Source organism: Chamaea fasciata, unplaced genomic scaffold (assembly GCF_029207755.1).
Source record: "Chamaea fasciata isolate MVZ Bird 193981 ecotype frontalis unplaced genomic scaffold, bChaFas1.0.hap1 SCAF_23, whole genome shotgun sequence".
NCBI classification, from domain to species: domain Eukaryota; kingdom Metazoa; phylum Chordata; class Aves; order Passeriformes; family Sylviidae; genus Chamaea; species Chamaea fasciata.
The window spans coordinates 2,155,225-2,174,998 of record NW_027094108.1 but is presented as its reverse complement, the minus strand read 5'-3'; the positions used below and the strand labels follow the sequence as shown (position 1 = coordinate 2,174,998).

General features: G+C 44.2%; 1 protein-coding gene across 1 annotated transcript in view; it reads left to right on the top strand.

Annotated features, from left to right (window-relative positions):
• CFAP74 (cilia and flagella associated protein 74) overlaps positions 1-19,774 on the top strand; it is a 37,836-nt gene that overhangs the window by 8,834 nt on the left and 9,228 nt on the right. Inside the window, exons 12-27 of the mRNA XM_066203149.1 lie at positions 408-578; positions 1,040-1,158; positions 3,953-4,019; positions 4,436-4,525; positions 4,645-4,818; positions 5,568-5,721; positions 6,639-6,751; positions 7,216-7,338; positions 8,330-8,451; positions 11,692-11,820; positions 14,729-14,816; positions 15,166-15,339; positions 16,540-16,673; positions 17,271-17,547; positions 17,986-18,093; positions 18,701-18,888. Of these exons, the coding sequence (XP_066059246.1) occupies positions 408-578; positions 1,040-1,158; positions 3,953-4,019; positions 4,436-4,525; positions 4,645-4,818; positions 5,568-5,721; positions 6,639-6,751; positions 7,216-7,338; positions 8,330-8,451; positions 11,692-11,820; positions 14,729-14,816; positions 15,166-15,339; positions 16,540-16,673; positions 17,271-17,547; positions 17,986-18,093; positions 18,701-18,888 (2,231 nt within the window). The remainder of the gene's footprint in view (positions 1-407; positions 579-1,039; positions 1,159-3,952; positions 4,020-4,435; positions 4,526-4,644; positions 4,819-5,567; positions 5,722-6,638; positions 6,752-7,215; positions 7,339-8,329; positions 8,452-11,691; positions 11,821-14,728; positions 14,817-15,165; positions 15,340-16,539; positions 16,674-17,270; positions 17,548-17,985; positions 18,094-18,700; positions 18,889-19,774) is intronic.

Sequence of the window (19,774 nt, the reverse complement as noted above, 5' to 3'; positions counted from 1 at the left end):
AAAACTTCAGAATCAATCAAAAAGAAATCATGGCAGTACATATTCCTAGATTTGCATTGAAGCACTGGACCACAACTGAAACATTCCAGTGAAGTCAGCTGATTTTTGTTTCTCAATATTTAATAAGTTGAGGGGGGGAAAAAACCCCCTTGAAGTGCAGAAAAGCTAATTCTGCCATGAAAAACATGATGTAGTGTTGGGTGATGATAAACTGCAGAACAGACAGCTTAATCCATTAAACTCTTCCAGAATCCATTAAACTCTTCTTGTTGAGGCTGGGATGCTGAGTTTGACTGGAGATAGTCAGACTGGCCAGGTGCTGGAAGATTCCTTTGGCAGATTTTTCTACTGGAGCTGCAGATTCTGTGGTCACACACAGATCTGGTGCTTTTCATGTTCCTTTTTAGGTGCCCAAAGCAGAAGATCCAACACGGTTGGCTATAAGGGCAATGAGGAACCAAATGGCTGAGAAAAAAATGGAGGCACTCCAAGCTGGAATTCTTCACAAGCAAACTGTGCCTGCTCAGGAACATGAGGGCTGTGCTTTCCACAGCAAACCCAGCTGCATTCATTTCAAGGTCAGTGGCCATTCTGCATGGAACTGTAGAGAGATATCTGTTGGAGGTATATCCCAATGTCTTGATCAAAATTCTGTTGCAGCCTTTAATAAGTCTGTAGAGAAATTTGAAACAGCTCTTGCCTTTTTCTCTAAGAATCGCTTAGTTAAGTGATTAAATAAACTAGTTAGTTATACTATCTAAATTATAAAATACTTCATTTTCTTAGGGGAGTTTAAATACTATCAGAAAGATGAGCAGATGAGGAAACCTCCTGTGTTGTGTGTTTTTTGAAGGGCAGCATGACTGGTACTTGTATACTGTTTGTAAATACATGATTACTGTAAAATAATGTCCTTAAAGAAGTGGTGACACCCATGCAGGTAAATTTCATTTAGTTAACAAAACTGTTAATAGCTCACTTAGATCATGAACATAACATTATGTCTGTGACATTCACCTGGTATGTTTGGCATTCCAAGGATTTTGACGTTGGTCAAACCTACAAAAAGAAGATAGTTTTGACAAATGCATCCTACGGTGTCAATTACTGCAGGCTGGTGGGAATCAGTGAGTGGCTCAAGGACTTCATCAGTGTTCAGTAAGTAAATTAATTGCAGACTTGTTTTACCTTTCTACCGCAACAAGAGCTGGAACCCAATTCTTCAGCAACTGAAATTTCTGCTTGTCGTGGGTCAACCTTGCAGGCAGAGAAACTCCACAGAGCAGCTCCTCACTCCCTCCTCAGTGGGATGGGGGGAGAGAACTGGGCGGAAAAAAAAGTCAAACTTGTGGCTTGAGATAAACACATTTTAATTGGACAGAAAAGGAAGGGAAAAAAACCTGATGAAATAAAGGAAATCAATCTCAGAGCAAAGACACTTAAATTGCAATCCTGTGGTCTTTCCCATCAATCTATTCCTGTAATCCTGCTGCCAGGTTATGTAATGAAGCACTGTGCCTAGTTGGGAGATTGCAAATTAATCAGTTTAACTATATTGATAATTTTATCTCACTGTTTATAAAGAAACAAAAGGAGGTATCCACAAAATGTTTCTTTTTAAGAATTCAGACACCAGCTCTCTCTGGAGCTGGACTGAGCCTTTAAATATATAAAAGGCAAGTTGTGAAAAGTAGTATTTCTCTAAAAGCTGAAGTCATGAAGAGAATTTATTTACCTGGAATTCTGTGAAACAAACAAAAAAATTATTGTGGTCTAGCTTAAAAGTGAAAAAATGCTAAAGTTCCTGTGTATGTGAAGCTTATGGACAAACAGGAGACATGGAGCTGAATTCCTTTGGCTTACAGAGAAAGTTCAGGTTTCAACCCTTCTGCTGACCTGGAGAAGCCACCTGTGGGACAGTTCAATGACACCCCAGTGAATAAACAAGTTGTTTCACCACTGTAAGTGATTTCAGACTCCAGAGCCCCTTTCCCAGCTCACTGCCCACCATCCTTGTGGGGATAAACCACACATGGAATGTCTGGGTCGTCTGATAAGGACAGGACGGTCCCAAGTGAAGCAATTCCTTGCCCACTTTGTCCCCACGAGAATCCCCAGGAACGTGAACAGAGAGTTCTTGACTGAACAACATCCCTGGGGAGCTGTAAAGCCCGGATCCAGCTGCTCTGGGTGCCTTGGGAAAGGTGTGGGGCTCTTCCTTCCCAGCCTGATGGAGGTGGATAATTGAGCAGGGCACAGCAGAGCCCTTCAGCTCCTAGACCTGCTCTGGTGCTTGACTGCATGTGTAGCTCGTGGTTGGTTCAAAATCACGTGTGTGGATTTAATTATGACCCACTTACACGTGTTTAATTTCTGTGACAAAGCCTGAAGCTACTAATCCCACAAAATGAGGGTTTCCTGCTCTCAAAGATTAATTTTTTTTTTCTCATTTAGTGTGTTGGACAATTGCATATGGCAAATTAGCACCTCTGGTTTGTGACCAAAAATTAAACAATGCTTTTTGAAAGGCCTAAGTCTTTCCTTGCTGTAATTGCTTTTTAAAGTATTCTCTAAATACAAATGAAACATCAAGAGTTGTGAATGATTTTTCAACGTCTGATTAATTAATTAACTTTTAAAAATTAAATTGGCTACCCAAACATTTGCCAGCTGGATAGCTAGGAAGAATAATCTAAGATTTTATTCTCCATTGTCATGTTATTAAAAATTTGACCAGCAGAGCACAGACCTGTGGACACTGATCCTACACTGTATAAAGCTTATCTCAGGTAGAACCAGACATAAACTGGTTGTTACAAAATAGTTTTGCCAAGTATTTTGAAAATACCCAGCACATCCACACTGTCATGGTGTCACTGTCCTCGAAATCAGTGCACAGGTATTTACAGACATAACACTTGAGAGCTGTTATCAGTGACAGGCACTGTATTTGCTGATAAAAAGCTTCAGTCTAGTGCTTAAAATGAGCATTATTACACCCCATGCAACGGAGCCTCTGCTCAGCAGAGGGGTTCTGTGGGGGTTTGTGTGTTTGGCAGTTTGTGCTCTAAACCACAACTATTTTTTCAAGGTAACATTTGAAATAAAGAACCATTCCTTAAAGTTATTCTCAGGAGAAACTGCCAGGGATGTGTTCAGAAGGTCAGGATGCAAGTGCTTATTCCCTGTCCACATTTTAAGCTCCTGAATTCTGAAGTGTTTCCCTTTCTGAAAATGTTTCATTTTGCTTTGGCTTGAGTTTAATTTTGTTTTGATAGAACTGTGAAGGGTGAGTGTGGTCCGTGTCTCACTTGGCTTAGGGGCTCCCATGGCTGACATTTCCTTATCTCCTCTGGCTCCTCTGCCAGGCAGAGCAGGGCTCCAGAAGTGCCTCAGTAATTTCATTTACAGTGCAGCTGTGAGATGTCTTCTGATGGGCATTTTCCCTGCCTCACACAGACCATGAAATGAGTGGCAGATTCTATTCAAGATAATTTTGATACAGCTGGCAACAAGCAGCACATTCTCTAATCATTTGCAGCTCCCTCCTTGGGTTTTTCCTCTTCATTTTGTGTTTGGACAGGGGAGATGTTACAGAGCAACATTAAAATGGATGATGGGAGAAGTTTTTTCCTAATTGTCTGACAGGGCAGTTCCACCTGTTCTTGCTGATTTTGAGCCTCAGCTTCACCTCCTTGGCTACAGTCCCTGTCTTGCCTTTTAAAAGCACTTCTAGTCTTTCTGAATAAAACCTTAATAAAGAATCTGCCTTTGTTGTTTCCCAATTGCAGCAGGGTTCTGTAACCTTTCATTAATCTGTCACTCATTCTGATTTTTCTGATAATTAGTCCAAGTGAGGGGGGGGGGAAAATCTGCCATTGTGTACCAGAGCAGGAGCTGGGTGTTCCATCCACAACTTTAATTTGGAGTTTTATGTTAATTATCTCCATAGTTTTGACCCACCTGGCAAAATGTCTTCTGGGATGTCCTGTGAATTCCTGGTAACATTTAAGCCAATGGTAAGTGCACAGCGAGAAGAATCCTAGTGTAGGCCACCAGTCTGATTAAAACCATCATTAATTGAATTTCTTAACTGTTAACAAGGAAAAAAACCTACATTTTTACAAGAGCTGCTGCTGTACATGGACACATTGTACCGTGTGCAAGTTCAAGAGCTGATAAATTGTCATAAGGGAAATTCTGAGGGCTCGTGTGGAAAAATGCCTCCAAATGAGAGCAAGTTTCCAAATATTTATAATCTTGCCCAGCTAAAGTTAACCAGGCTGTCACAAAGACTGTTTTAAAGTGTAAATAGAATCAGTAAAGATACATTTTAATATGGTACTCAAATAATGAGTGAAAATATTTTTCATCAGACTACATAGACTAAATCTTCTGAAATCACTTAGGGATTTTTTTCTGTTTTGTTTTCCAGATAAATGAAGGGCTGGAAGGAGCAGTCATGTTTATGGCCCAGACAGGTCCTTTTTCTGTTCCACTGAAATGTACAGTCAAGACCTGCATTGTAAGGGACTTCTTTGAAGCATGTGGATAATATAATTATTATTATAAAAAGCGGATGCTCATTTAATTGACATTAGTGGTATGTAGGGCAGTGGTAATTAATGGTTTATCTTCTCACAGCTGGCTCTGGATAAAGAGCTCATTGACTTTGGCAGCCTTGTGGTGGGAGAGACAATTTCACGGACCATCAGCCTGACAAACAGCGGGGCTTTGGGAGCCACATTCAAAGTTCAGACGTCAGCAGGTGCCACAAGTACCCTCAGAGCAACAGTAAAAGCTGCTCCTGCAACAGTGGTGAGTTCCAAACTTCCCTAAGGGAATAGAAATGTTCTGCTTTGGGAAGTGTGGTGGAGTTGTGGCAGAGTCACAAAGCAGCTCAGGTCAGAAAGGACTTGGGGAGATCATCTGGTCCAACCTTCAGCACATTTGGGTCGGTATAAATATAATCTGTTAGACCCAACTATTGGAAGATAAAAGCTATTCTTTTGTGAGGAGTGGGGAAACCAACAGTGCTGATTTTTAAAGTATTTTAGTAATTTATGCCATGATTCCTATTTTCTCCACATTCATGACAATTAGGAGAAAATACTTCAGTTAAAAGAGGAGATTCTGACAGCGTCATTAAAAATCTCAACTCACGGAAGGCAGAAACATGGGAACTGCTGCAAAACTAGCAATCAAGTGAGGGGTGTGATGAAGAGAGAGCTGGTTTCACCAGACTTAGTTTTGACATAGAGCTGCCTGGGTTTCCACTAGAAAAATGTTGGTTCTGTTAATTATATAGTGACTGGCACTACACTGCGTTGCTCCTGTTCCATTATTTACCTGCTTGGGGCAGCCAGCAAAAATTCAATCTGCTCTTTGATGAAGGCCCTGTAGAATGTGCAGCTCTTGGAAAGTGCAACACATTTCTCCATTTATAATGTGGGACTGTTGCAAGAAAACACAAGTCTGATTTGCATAAAACTTCTGCTGGATAGAACTGGAGATGGTGCAAGGCAGAGAAACAGCCACGGGAGTTTCCTCTCTCTGTTTCCTAATAGGTCACTCAACATTCCAGTGCCTGTGATGCTGAAGAGGAAGGCAGCACCAGTCCTGTGGCAGCTGGGGATCCAAACAAGGAGCAGATTTGTGCTGAGCCCAGGGAGGGGGTGACCCCCTGTGCAGCCCAGGAGCCCCAGAGCAGCAGTGCCATGGGTGAGGTGATGCTTTGGAACACAGCCCTGCACTTCCCAGGGCTAAGCTTTACTCAGCTGTAGCCTCCTGTAAAGAACTGAGCAATTCAGTTTGCAGAGTTACTCACTAAATTAAGTAGCTCATCACTCCAAGAGTAATGTTATATTTCTTTGTATGCTGCCTCACAGAAAATGACTAAAAATAATGTCTTGACACCATTATATCAAAAGCAGCAGAGAACCTCACTGCTCATTAGTGATCAACAATTCAGTCTCAGAAGAACACAGAACCCAACCAGCTTCAGAAATTGCAAAATTGTTAACATCATCCTTGTCTCAGCAACTGAATCCCCACTTCTCAGAATAGCAATCCACATGACAGGTTTATTTTTATAGTCTGTAATTCTAGGAACAAGGAAGCAGAAAGATGAACCTCCTCAGACATTTTCCATCTCATTCCTAATGTTTACTATGTACTTAATAAAATCCAGTCTTGTAGAAGAAAGACTTTCTTAATTTGTTTCTTATCTATGTTCTTTAACATTTCTTCCCAATATTGATCATTCCAATTTCAGGAAGCTGAAAGTTCCATGGAAAGGTTGTGGGTGGTTTTTGCAGGTCCTTCTGGCTGCATTCCTTTATCCCACTGAAATTTCTCCTGAAGGCCATCCCCACTTCCAGCTGAGTCTGTATTTTTGAACCATTCATATTGTTACTCAGCAGTGGAAGGCTCAGGTGCCTCAGATAGAATTCCAAACTAGACCAAAGCTGGATGGCCAAACAAATATTTCCTTGCAGACATTCCAATTTTCCCATCACTGCTCTACATGCCTGGATTTGCAATATTGACTCAAATTAACATACTTGTGTTTTGTTGGATTTTTTTTTTATGGACTCATCCAGCATTTTGTTTTGTTTTGTGTTTGTTTCTTTCCCCAGAACAACTTGGTCAAGGAGAATTAAATACCAGATCAGATCTGGACACAGACAACGCAGATAATTTATTAGAACTTTCTCCTGAGGAGATACCAATTGAAATTATGCTTGGAAAGGTAATGAATGCTCTGAGATACAGACAAGATTTCCCTAGGCTAAGACTACATCAAATAAATTGCTGTGGTGAGAAATGCTCAAGCACATGGTCATTCCAAGCCCACTGGACATCACTGTATGCCAGTTAATTCTTAAAATGAAATCACAGCACACTTTTCCCCTTTCTCTTATCTATAGGGACGTACAAAGCTTAAAAATTCTGTTTACATTCACATTTCCCACAATTTAACTTTTTTTTTTTTCTGCTGTGTGGTTCTGTGGTTAAACAAAGTCTGGTGACAACACACGAGGAGGGGCAGGAAGAATGTCAGGGAAATGTCAAACTTGAGCCATATTAATGTTCTGATTCTGATTTTTCCTATGCATAGTGAGTTCAATTTAATTACAAACCAGGAGTGTATAGTGAGTATGTACAGCCTCTTTGTTTCAATGCAATTTCTGGAGTTTCACTGTTGTTGTTCAGGTGACTGAGGGTGAGATTGGACCCTTCAGCTCAGTGAAAATCCCAATCCTGTTTGTCCCAGCTGTCCCTGGGGACGTGAGGGCAGAGTTTGTGATCGTGTTTGACAGCCCAGACTGCAAACCAGTGAGTGACCCGCTTCAAAACTTGCGTAAAATAGTTTAAAATCTTCTCATTTGTGCTTTTCTCAAGAATTGTGTATTAGGTAGTTTGATGGGAGGTAGCTTTGTAAGTCATAGCTCTTATTTCTGATGCAGCATGTTTGTTAAACCTGCTCATCCTCTTAATTTCTATGCAAATAATCCTGATATTCCCATTTTATCAGACATCATATTGGAAAACATCTAATTTCCTGGAAACAAATATGGAAGTATTCTCCCTTATTCCCAACCCACCTAGTTTATTTTCTTTCTGATCTATCAGAATTGGAATTATTTAGCAGGCAGTAGTGAAGCTGATGTGTGAAAGCTGGAAGAGATGACAACTTTAGTTACCACTTCAGCATATTGTGATTCTAAATTTTATTGGAAGCCGAATTCTGCTTGGAACAGTTCACAGAAGCTTGCCAAAAAATAAAGACAAACTTCCCAGAAGCTCAGCAGGCAGTCTTGGCTGTCCCTGGGGCTGCAGAAGGAGCTGCAGACACCTGCTGAGGTTCCCACTTTCTCCTCCAGGATCAGCTTTGCAGGGCTGAGCTCTGTGGGCCCCGGTGCCAGGGCTGGGTCACTGCAGGGAGCAGAGCCTTGTGCTGTCTTCCCTGCTTTTCTGTGCTGCCTGAATGAGCTGCAGCCCCAGGGGAACCTGGACTGTGGCCCATTCACTTCAGCTAAAGGCACTTTAAATATTCTTTTCAATATCATGGGCAGATGCTTTTCTTTCATGTTCCCTGTCAAGGAATCCAACCCAAGGTATAATTGTGGGTTTTTATGCTGGGGCACTCTAACTTCTTGGGTTTCCTTTGCAAATGATTTTCCTAGGTCTGCCTCATTAAAGAACCTCTTGCACTATGAATAGTGAAATATTTCACTCAGCTGAATTTATAGCAGAAATTCTTGCTGTAAGTCAGTAAGAACCTGAGACTAACAGAACTAACCCCGTGCTGTTGCTGCCCTGCCAGCTGAGCTTTAGTGCCATTGGAGTTTCTGTGGATGTGCCCATCTGGGTGCCCCAGCCCAGCGTGGACCTCAGGATCTGCCTGTACGAGCGGCTGTACCAGGACAGCATCGAGGTGTGCAGCAGGTGAGCTGCCCTGGGGTGCCCTGGCATTGCAGGTGAACTGCTGTGGGGCTGCCCCTGGCCTTGGTATTGCAGCTGAGCTGCCCTGGGGTGCCCTGGCATTGCAGGTGAACTGCTGTGGGGTGCCCTGGCCTTGGCATTGCAGCTGAGCTGCCCTGGGGTGCCCTGGCATTGCAGGTGAACTGCTGTGGGGTGCCCTGGCCTTGGCATTGCAGCTGAGCTGCCCTGGGATGCTTTGACACTGCAGCTGAGCTGCCCTGGGGTGCCCTGGCATTGGCATTGCAGGTGAGCTGCTCTGGGATGCTTTGACACTGCAGCTGAGCTGCCCTGGGGTGCCCCTGGCCTTGGCATTGCAGGTGAGCTGCCCTGGGGTGCTTTGACACTGCAGCTGAGCTGCCCTGGGGTGCCCTGGCATTGGCATTGCAGCTGAGCTGCCCTGGGATGCTTTGACACTGCAGCTGAGCTGCCCTGGGGTGCCCCTGGCCTTGGCACTGCAGCTGAGCTGCCCTGGGGTGCCCCTGGCCTTGGCATTGCAGGTGAGCTGCCCTGGGGTGCCCCTGGCCTTGGCATTGCAGCTGAGCTGCCCTGGGGTGCCCCTGGCCTTGGCATTGCAGCTGAGCTGCCCTGGGATGCTTTGACACTGCAGCTGAGCTGCCCTGGGGTGCCCCTGGCCTTGGCATTGCAGCTGAGCTGCCCTGGGATGCTTTGACACTGCAGCTGAGCTGCCCTGGGGTGCCCCTGGCCTTGGCACTGCAGGGGCACGTGCTGAAAGCCCTCTGAGCTCTGGAAAACTTGGGCATCCTGCTAACCCAGACCCCCAACACCAGCCTGAGCTATGAGGTATCCACACGCCTCCCCACCCCTGCCAGATTCCCAGTGTTGTTCCTGTTCTTTGGGAGAGCTGTGAAGTCCCTAGGGAAGAGCAAACCCACAGTTTCCCCATGTAGAATTTGCACACTAAACATTTAGGGTGATAAATATGTCTAAAATTAGGTGCACATTGGGTTGATTCAGCCAGGAAGTTTTATGTAAGAATATTTTGTTGTTTCTCAGCTATTTTGCATTCAATTAAACTCCTGGGGGGGACTTAGGATCTGGCAGCCAGTGTCATGAGAGTCCTTCCAGACCTGGGATTAGACGCTGGATAAATCATGTCAATCCTTTTGCATTCACTCTCAAACGGGAAAGGTGCAGCTTTTTCTGACCCGTGGAGGCATTAAGGAAGGACAGATCCCTCTGATTACACAGGGAGTGACCAGACAGTGATTGACAGGGGGAAAATATCTGCGTGTTTCAGAGTCCAAGTCAGTCATGTCTGAGGACTGGTTCTGTTTGCGCTGTGATATGAAGGGAATATTCCAGCTCCTTGGCTTCTGGAGATTTCCTGCTATTAAAAGGAGTTATGGGAACATTTAATTGTCTTCAGGTGCTGGGTGTCTTCCCTCCACCTAATGCAGTCACTATGGAATTCTTATTTTAACAATTTGCATTTCTTAGAGTCTATTTCAATAGGATTGGGGTGGGTTTGTGGGAGGGTGGGGGAGAGATTGGTTCTGTGGAAGGCATCCATTCTAAACCTCTTACCAGAATTACAGACTGCAGAGATTCTTCACAGTTGGAAAGAAATGAGTAAAGCTGTTATCTCAGAAATTCAGCTTACAGATATGACAAGCACAAGTTGTTATGTAAGTGATTTTACTTGGTCTAGATAACCCAGGGATAAAACTTTTAAGTATAGAAACAGAATAACTCTCCTAATAAAACTTAAGAGTTCAAGGGGATCCCAAAGATAGAAACCGTCAAATTGCTTAGGGCAAAACTTCTTAACTGAGGGAAAAATCCTGCTGATCCTTTGCCAAGTTTCACTAAATTAAGAGCACTTCGTGTGTAGTAGCCTGTCCTTAGCACCTTGGCAAGTCAAGGCTTTGATTTATCACCCAGTTTCTGTAATTAGGAAAAATTGCCCGTTATACAGTCAGGTGGGCTGAAATTCAGTGTATTTCATGTGCAGGATTACCATTTGGCGACTTTTTATCCTGCAAAAGTGGATTGATTTCATTGATTCCTGTTGTGGCCTGAGCAGTTTGTCCCTCCAGGAGCTCCAGCCACTTCCCTTGGTGTTTCAGGAGCAGGATTCCTCCTGGAGCCTGCCTGTATCCCTCTGGCTGAGACTTGTAGGCTGTAGCACAAGGGGAAGAAAAAGTTCCCAAGTGAGTCAAACACCTCTGGAACTGGAATGTCCCAGCAAGCTCTGAATTGTAAAACAATGCTAATACTGGTTTTGTTCTGTGTTTTAGTTGGTTTGGGGCTTTTTGTGGTCATGAAGACCCTGGTAATCAGGCAGCATAAATAAGCAGCATAAAGGGTGAAAGTGTCTTATCAGAATCGTGTTCAATATAAATCATTTTGAAAAGTAATTTCTTTGGCAGGTTATAATCTGCACTGATTTAATGAAGTAGTATATAATTCTCTTAGATTGTCAACAGTCAGAAATCATTGCAGGCTCCCAGCCCCACTTGCTGTAGCTGTTGATTTAGAGGAGACCATCTGGCCTGACAGCTTGGAAACCAGTCCAGGGGAAGGAGAATGACAAGCTGAAATATTTGTAAATTGCTCGGCAATTTTGCACTTAGGCATAAAATTCTAAAGCAGGGGATGATCCGTGGCTATTGCTCTGCTAGGATAGGGCCAGAATTCAGCAGACAGGCCGAGGATTCCTGGCTTCCAATGTGCCATTCCCAGGGCAAATTGATCTCAAGGTTTAGCAGAGGAGCTGGCAGGACCAGCTTGGCCACGCTGTGATTTCCAGCCCTGCAGAATCTCTGCTGGTGGAGGACAGGTTACACCTGTTCAAGGAAATCACCAGGGTTCAGTCATCCTATTGATCCAGACAGAGCCAGTGTATGTTAGGAGCAAATAATCAGCTGCTCTTTCACAATAGCTTGGCTTTGACTGCCCCCGACCTGGCTTAGCACTGTGCTGAGCCCTGACAGTTCTCTTTGGATCAGTTTGTGCACTGTTTGCTGCAGCTGAGTTTGTTACAGAACTTCCAAGTCTTGTTTTCTGTACTTAAAAGAGAACGCAACTGTGTGAACTTGCTGTAGCAGTGTTCCCTGCCCGTCATTTTCAAAGGGAGCTTGGGATCGTTCTGATTACAATGCAGGGGTGGGGGCAGGAGGGCTCAGACTCCAGAGTCACTGAAGTGGCCTCAAAGCCACCCCAGCCCGTCTGATGTGTTTGCAGAGCGACAACCACGCTGCGTTTGAAGTTTGAGGTGTGCAGAGAATTGAGCAAGCACATGGAGCTGCTTCCAAAAACAGGCTACATCCGGCCTCAGTCATCCTTCAGTGCACAGCTCAAGTTCCTGCCCAGGTAACCAGCATTAATCCAACTCTAATCCTTCAGGATTTCAGACAGTGTCGGTGGAAAAGGTGGGCAGGGTTGTTGTTCCCTCCTGCTGTCCAGGCTGGACCTCACAGGGCTGCTGCAGTGCAGGTCTGGTCTCCCCCCTGTCCCCCTGGAAGCTGCCAGATGCTCCAGGAGGAAATGAACTTGGCTGCCAGGGCTGTGAGGCAATGCCCTCCCTGTGGTGACAGCAGCGCTGTGACAATCCCAGCCCTCACATTCCTGGTAGGCTGCTCCCGTTCTGTGGGAAGCTATTCTTGTCCAGGAGGGAGGTTATTGAGGCAGGTGGCTGCTTCATGGATCACTGATTGAATAATTTCTGGACAAGAACTCCTGTGCTTGCTAATTAAGGTGAGAGTGGTTGGGCTTCCTGTCCATATCTCTCCTCCCCAGGTACATTTTTTCTCCAAATGATGAAGGTATTGATAATGAATTTCACATAGTGTTTTATGTAACATCTCCTGATGCTAAAAGCTTTATCCCAGCAAGTTCTTCTTCTCCATTTTAAGAAACATCTACAAATACAAACATTAGCTCAGTGATAGGAAACAATTCCAGTTTCTAAAAATTGTAATACCAGAGTTCCTGTCAGCCACTGTTCACTTTATTTGCCTCATTATTGCCATCCTTAAAGAATTTTGCAGGACATTTCTTTTCAAAAAGTAATTCATCACATATGGAATTAATTTTGGTTTATAGCCAAACACTTCAGTGTCTTTGGCTTTGACTGCCACTGCAAACCTGCTGCTTCTTTGATGTGGGTTCTTAATTCCACAGTGTTTGGGTTCTCACAGATGTGCTCAGCACCTCTGGATTCTACCCTGATTGCAAAATTTTCCCCAGGTTGGTATCCAAAGAACTAGAAGTATTTACAGTTCTTGCAGCATCTCAAATCCCATCAGATCACAACAGTAACATGATGACATATTCCAGTTCCTGAACTTCAGCTGCTGCGAAGCAGCGTCACCCTCTCCGAGAGGATGGAAGCAGAGCTTGGATTTAGAACCTTAATCTTCCTTTTAAAAAACAGGGAAGCTTCAGCAAGGAGATTTGATGAGATTAAGGCATTTCTGACACACGAAATAAGTATCTGTCTGGCTGAGGGTACGGATCGGTTTTAAAGACCTGATGCTGGGAGCTGAGGGGAAGCACTGAGCCAGTGACACATTTCCGTGAGGGCCTCTCAGTGAGCTGGCATTAGGAGCTCTATTAATAGAGCAGCTGTGTTACAAGTGACACCAAAGGGAAAAGAACCCCCCACTCAGCAGTGCTGAGGGAGCAGGGAGCTGCCTGAAGGCTTGGGAAGTTCTCCTGGCTGTTCTGCGCGCACAGACGTGTTCCAAAATCCAACTTGTGGGAGTTTGAAGCCAGCATTTCCCGTTTAGTTGAAGGCAGGTTTTCTACTCTGCTGCCTTTCAGAATTCCCAAACACCACATCCTGTAGTTCCCTGCATTTGGAACTAGTCCTGCAGGTACTGGCAGTCTAAATCTGATTCGTCTTTTGTGCTTCTCTTGAATTGTGCCATTTTCAGAGAACTTTCTGAAGGATTCCAGGACCTTTTCCCCAAGGTAGAGCAGCTAATTTAGAGTCCTGCCCTGTGTCCGTGCAGTTAAAAGTATTTTCTTCCCCCTCTGCATTATGAAGTAGATTAATTTCTTCTGCTATTCAGATGTCCTGTGACAAAGTGAAAGCTGATGCTCTACTCCTCCCTTGCACATAACCTCAGTTCTATGTGTAAAGAACTTCCCAACACCTTTGAACATCACCCTTATTGCAAAATAACAGCAAGATTTTGGATCACCATGGTGACTGAGTGGGTGTTATTTTTATTCTTTAACAATACCTTAAAGAGTTGCATGCAATTCCATGAGTAGTAGTAGAACACGAGCACTGAGGAGACCCAAGAACAGGAAGCAACTCACTCTGCTGCTCTGAGATATAAATAGAGCAGCAGAGCTAAAAATGCTCCAGGTTTGTATTGTCTTGGCTTGAAGCTCTGGAATGGAGCTGGGGACAGAAAACCTGCATATTCCTTATAAATTCTTAGGCTGCTTGGTAATCAGGCACTGCTGGGCTCCAGGGTTGGTCACTTTATGTCTCTGCTTTGGGATACAAAGTGGTTCTGCCTCAGGCTGATCATTAATTTCAGTGGTCAGAGGGAGCCACTGCCTTGGCTGGGCTGGGGCTGCAGCAAAGATGCACAGGGTTTATATTCTGATTAGACAGTAAGCTTTTAATTTTTCAGAATTCTAAATGATTGGATGGCATTTAAAAAAAAAAAAAGATAAATGGATGCTGACCTCTGTGACTGCCCTTAAAATCCTGTATGTGTCTAAAATCCTGTCTTTAAAAACAAAATAACTATCCAATATAACCGTACAAGGTCAATCATTCTGACATCACTGCCTTGCAGCCCATGACCTGGTGCTCAGAGCATTGCCTGGGGGTGCCAGGCTGAAGGAAACCTGGGGCAAGTCCAGAATATTCTTGACCTGACTGCATCTTCTTGACCTCCTTGGTCAGGAGGTGGGACTTCACAGGCCACTCATTTTTAATTGGCATTTTCTTCCCCCATTCTTTTTCCATTTTCTCTAATATTTGAATTTATCTCGCAAGCAGAATTTTAATGAGGATTCCCTTCAGTGAAGGAGTGGAGTTGATGCTTAACCAGGTGAATCCTCCAATTTGAGGACAATTGAACGAAGATTAAAAGTTATAAATAATAAAACTTTTGGACTTTAAGGAACAGGATTCAGTTTGTTTTTCTTTTCTGTTTGGAAGTCATCCATCAAAATTCCTTACTCCCCTTAGTAAATAGTCAGAAGGTTTTAATGGCACCGAGTGTAGTTTGGATTTGTACTTTTGGGTTTTCAGGCAGTCCCTTCCTGAAGATGCAGGGAGCTATTTCAATGCGGAGACAGGAATCCTGGAGGTCCCAGTGACAATCCTGATCGTGGACAAGGTCAGAGATTTTTGTGATTCTGATTATCAGACTGACAGTTTATGTAAATTATTTTAGTGAATGTTCATTTAATGGTACCTAATTTTAGATTAGTTCTTTGCTGATTGAGGCTCTGTGATAATAGTAAAAGATGCCTAAAGTGTTAATACAGATTTGATAGTTTTTTTCTTGTTTCATGTTTGCAATACTGGAAGTTAAATCCTTTCTCCTCTGTGCTGATCTCATGTTACTGTCAAGGAACAGAGCAACTTTTTCTTGCACTTTTCCTTTTGGATGACATTTCATTTAAATCCTGTCCTTACAACCCACAGATGGAGGTTTTTATCCTGTGCTCTTGCATTTGTTTCAGGCTAAAAAAGTTGATTTTACTGTCCATGCCATTGTTACTACTTCTGATTTGGAAATCAGCCCAGCACAGATCAACTTTGGATACTGCACGATCTATGAAGCTGTGCAGGCAAATGTCATCCTGACAAACAAATCCATCTTGCCACAGGAGTTTGGATTTGTGGGACTGCCAGAGGTACGGACTTATCCCACACACACCTCCTCTGCTGTCAAAATAGATTTCAGTGTCATGGGAACGTGTTCAGTGTGAGTGTAAACAAATCATGACTGGTTCCTGCAGCCCCATGGGAATCCTGCTCCCTGTGGAGTTCTGTCCTGGGGTGTGTGTATCTCCCCGGGTGGCACCCTCTGCGTTTGCCAAGCCCCTGGGAGGAGATTTTCCTGTTCCTGACCTTTTCCTATCAGAATTCCTGGGTTTTTACACCAAGAGATCTCCTAAGAGAACACCTGGGACACTTCTACCACTAAATAAAACAGGCTGGGGGCTGTGGCTGTGGCCTCAGGCTGAGGAATGTGCCCACTTTGCACTAAATGCCCAAAGGCTTTGCCTTTAAAGTGTTCCTTGGGAACCACCCCAAGCCGTGCCTGGGCACTTCTCAGTGACTGGAAGTTGATGTGGAAGCACAAATTTAATCACAGGAGCTGCTGGGCTCATGTGGGCTGGGTCTCCTGAATAGTTTTTTGGACAAAGTTTGTTCTTCACACTCCATAATAGCAAGGTGATCACAGTGTGAAATGGTTGGGCACTGTTGGCATCAGAGCTGGAGGAACCTGGCTGTTAATTAGGCATTGTCCTGTTTTCTGCTGGCTTAGGGATTAAAATCAAGGGGTAGCTAAAAGAAATTGTTAACTCCAGCTTCATGAAAGCTTTACTTCCCAGCACGTGTTTCCTGAGGAGCTGGAATTGTGATGGGGCGACTTTCCTGAATCAAAATCAACTCGAGCACAAACCACTGCACAGCTGTGGATGTGGAACTGCTCGTGTGACTGTGGCGTCCCTGCCTCAGACGTGAACCAGCTCTCAAAGATGTGGGGCAACTGCTGAGATTTTTACCACATTTCATTCAGTTTTCTATGAAGAGTAAATAAACATTAGAGCAAGGTGATGTCCACAGATGGGAAGAACCTGGGGAAGGAATTCTCCTGAAATCTGAATTAATGGATTTAATACCTTTAGAGCTCCTTTGAGATGAGAAATCTGCCCCTCAGACTCTGGGCACTGACTCAGACAAAAACTTCTCTCAGGAAGGTCTCTCTCTTCTTGACAGTTCCACATTTAATAACAATTTCTTTAAATCTTGCCAGTAGTGTCTTATTTTAATTTAATAATAAACTGATAATTTAACTAATAATTTCTTTTCCTGCCATTTTGAAGTTTGCTGAAGTTCAGCCCAACGATGGGTTTGGAATTATTCTTCCCCTGGAAAGCCTGACACTGGACATAATCTTTAAAGCCACCAAGGCAAAAGAGTACAGCTTTGAGCTCACCTGCAGGACAGAGACCAACAGGTGTGTTAATGGATGGACAGCAGGGAAGCTAAAATCTGAATGTCACTGGGCTCCCACTGTTAGCCCAGTTCAGAAATTGAATCCCTGCCTGCCTTGGGGAGGTGAGGCTGGGATAAGCCCCGGAGGCAGGTGGGAATTCTCCAGGTGCACGAGTTGCTCAGTGCCTGTTGGTTTCATCCTTGGTTTTCACATCTGTCTTTACTGAGATGACTTTTCCCACCCCTCCTCAAGTTAATCCTTGTTTCACACCCGAGCTCCAGCCCCTCAACCCCTGCACAGTTTTTCAGCACAAATACTGAAGGAACACTTCCCTGTAAAAATGCTCTGTGCATTAAGCCAATGCTGCTGCAATAATGATGGCATAAACTTTGATTTGACTGGATGTGTTTCCAGAAGTTCACAGAGGAAGAATTCAAGCAGGGACTCTGGCCAATTGTGCATTAAAAATAGATAGTATTATTGTTCATCTTTAGGCAAAATTCCCATTGCAAGCTTGAAATTCTGCTTAAATAGGGACTACAGGATTAGCTCCCTATTTTCCGGGCTGATTAAGACACTATTTTATGCTGAGACAATTTATCATGTGTTTATTTTTAGACAATTCAAGCTGTCATGCAAAGCAGTTGGAGTCCACCCACCTCTTGAATTGTCTCATTCCTTGGTTCAGTTTGCTGCTACAGCCCTGAACTCCGTGTCTTCAGCCACTCTGGACGTGCTCAATTCCCACGTGGATGGGAACCCCCTGACTCACCCTGTCCCACGGATTGGCACTGGGGACCCCGTCCCTGTGGGCCCCACTTCCTTTGAATTCCACGTGCCCCAAGACTGTCCTGTGAGCATTGCACCTTCTGTGGGAACTGTGCTGCCTGGGCAGGTAAATTCACTTTAAATGTCGGGTGTTCTGCCAAATCTTTGATCGTCTGCATCCTTACGAAGGCTGCCACTTGTAAACAAGGCTCAAAACATCAGTTGTTGTTAGAATAGCTGGAATATTTGGTATTGTTTGAAAGGATGTTTTAAATCAGACAGGAGGGTTAAGCACCAAATCTGGCTAATGCCTAATGGGAGTGTTCTGTCCCCAGTGTTGTCACTGTGCTTTGTGTGAGGAATATTTAAACATCAGAAGTGTTGGCCATGTAAACCCAGCCTGCTGTAACATCCCGGACTTCCAAAGAAGCTGCAAATGCCCTTATCCTGAGGATGTGTGAAATGTGTGCTGCTCTGTGTGTGCTCCTGTGGAGCTCTGTAGGTGTCACACGTGTCTGAGGGCTGAGCTGTGCCCTCACGGCGGTGTGTGCTCTCCCATTCCCAGAAAAGCTCCATCCGAGTGTCCTTCAGCCCGGCGCTGTCGGATCAGCAAATCAGGGAGGAGGCAGCACGGAGGCTCAGCACAGCAGCTGTGCCAGAGGCAGGAGCACAAGTAAGGAATGCTAAGAACAGCACATGCTGCTGGTCTGTCACTTCCAGATACTTGGTTCTCTGGATGGTATTTTTATCATAAAATTATTTGCATATTAATGAAGCCCAAGCTCGTGGTCCATGCAGGACCTGCCTGTAAAGGATGAGAGTGTGACTGTGCACTCGGTGTGTGGCCTGTTCACTGAGCAATAATTTAATTTCATGCTCACAATTTCCAAAGTATTCCTAGAGGGTTTTATTGCAAATGCCTACTGAAATACTCTTTTAAAAAATCTTCTACACTTGCTGAAGATTTACAGCATCCGTGGGCTTTATATGTAACCCTTAGGTCAGCTAATTTATGTGAGCACCTGTGGTTGTCTTTGATTATGAGATAAACAGGTAAAATTCCCATGAGATAGAGACTCATCTGCTCCGAGAGGAGACCTCTTCTGCTAAGAGAGGGTAAAATATGTCCATTTCAACCTATTTTTTAAATTTTACACTATTGGAAATCTGTCTTTAGTAGCTACTGTGTCTGTGGGCTTGTCACCATCATTCTGTTGTCCCTTGTCCCCTGCTCTGTGTCACCCTCCTTGCTCTGTGGCCTTGGCTGTGTCTTTGATCAGATTTCCAGTGGTCTAGGTCAGATTTCCAGTGATACTCCTCAGCCTCTGATGGGCAAAAAGAAGAAAGATTCAAGGAAAGAGCAAAAGAAATCGAGCGTTTCCATTTCCAGAGGAAGGACTGGAAGCAAGACTAGCCTGACTGCTGTAAATATCCCTAATGAGCCAAAACCCGAAGAGTTAAAGCCCGAGTAAGTCAACAGAAGCATCTTGTACTACACAGACAACATTCTCTTTAGAAGTAGTTTAATAAATCTACTAAAGCTGTAGGTAGACAAGAAAGCAAACTGGCGAGGGAACAGCTTCAGCTGTGTTGCAGAGGCTGTTTCCAAAATTAGTGCTGCTTGTGAGCCACACAGCTGTACCCTCTCATGTGAGGCAAAGAATCCCTTTATGCATCAGAAGGATGAAGACTTCAAAGAATCTGTCAGGGAGCAGGAGCTGGGGCTGTGCGGGGGATGGGGCTGAGCCAACACGGGGTTTATGGAAAGGGCAACTGCAAAGCTCAACCTGGGGACCAACAGAGACTACTCAAATAAACCTCTTCTGAAGAGATCTACCAGAACCAGCTCTGGCCCAAATCCACAGCAGGGAGTAATTTCTATTTTTAATTTGAGGGCTTACACAGTCCAGCACATTAGTCGTGGTCAGCATCAGTGCTGGCAGTGAAATGCTGCTGGGAAATGTGCATTTGAAACAGTCCCTGTGCAGTGTGAGCCCCTCAGGGGGAGTCAACACCAGCAGCATTGCTGCCTGGAGGCTGGGAGACTCGCATGCAAAATCTGATACCTGAGGGCCCTTGTGCAGCAGGTAATTCAACTTCTCAGAGCCACACTTCTGACCAGGCTCGGGAATTGGGAAGTATTTGGAAGTAAATACGTACTGAAGCACCAGGCATTTGGCTGTACTGGATGTTTTGATGTCTTTTACTAAAATCACATGTTGACTGCAATCCATTAATTATAATTTTTAAACACTTTCAGCAGAGGTTGTAAAAATAAAATCCCTATTTTAGAAGTATTGCCTACATATTGCATTAGAGGAATGTGATCCTGTGTGGTTACATATCACTGAAAT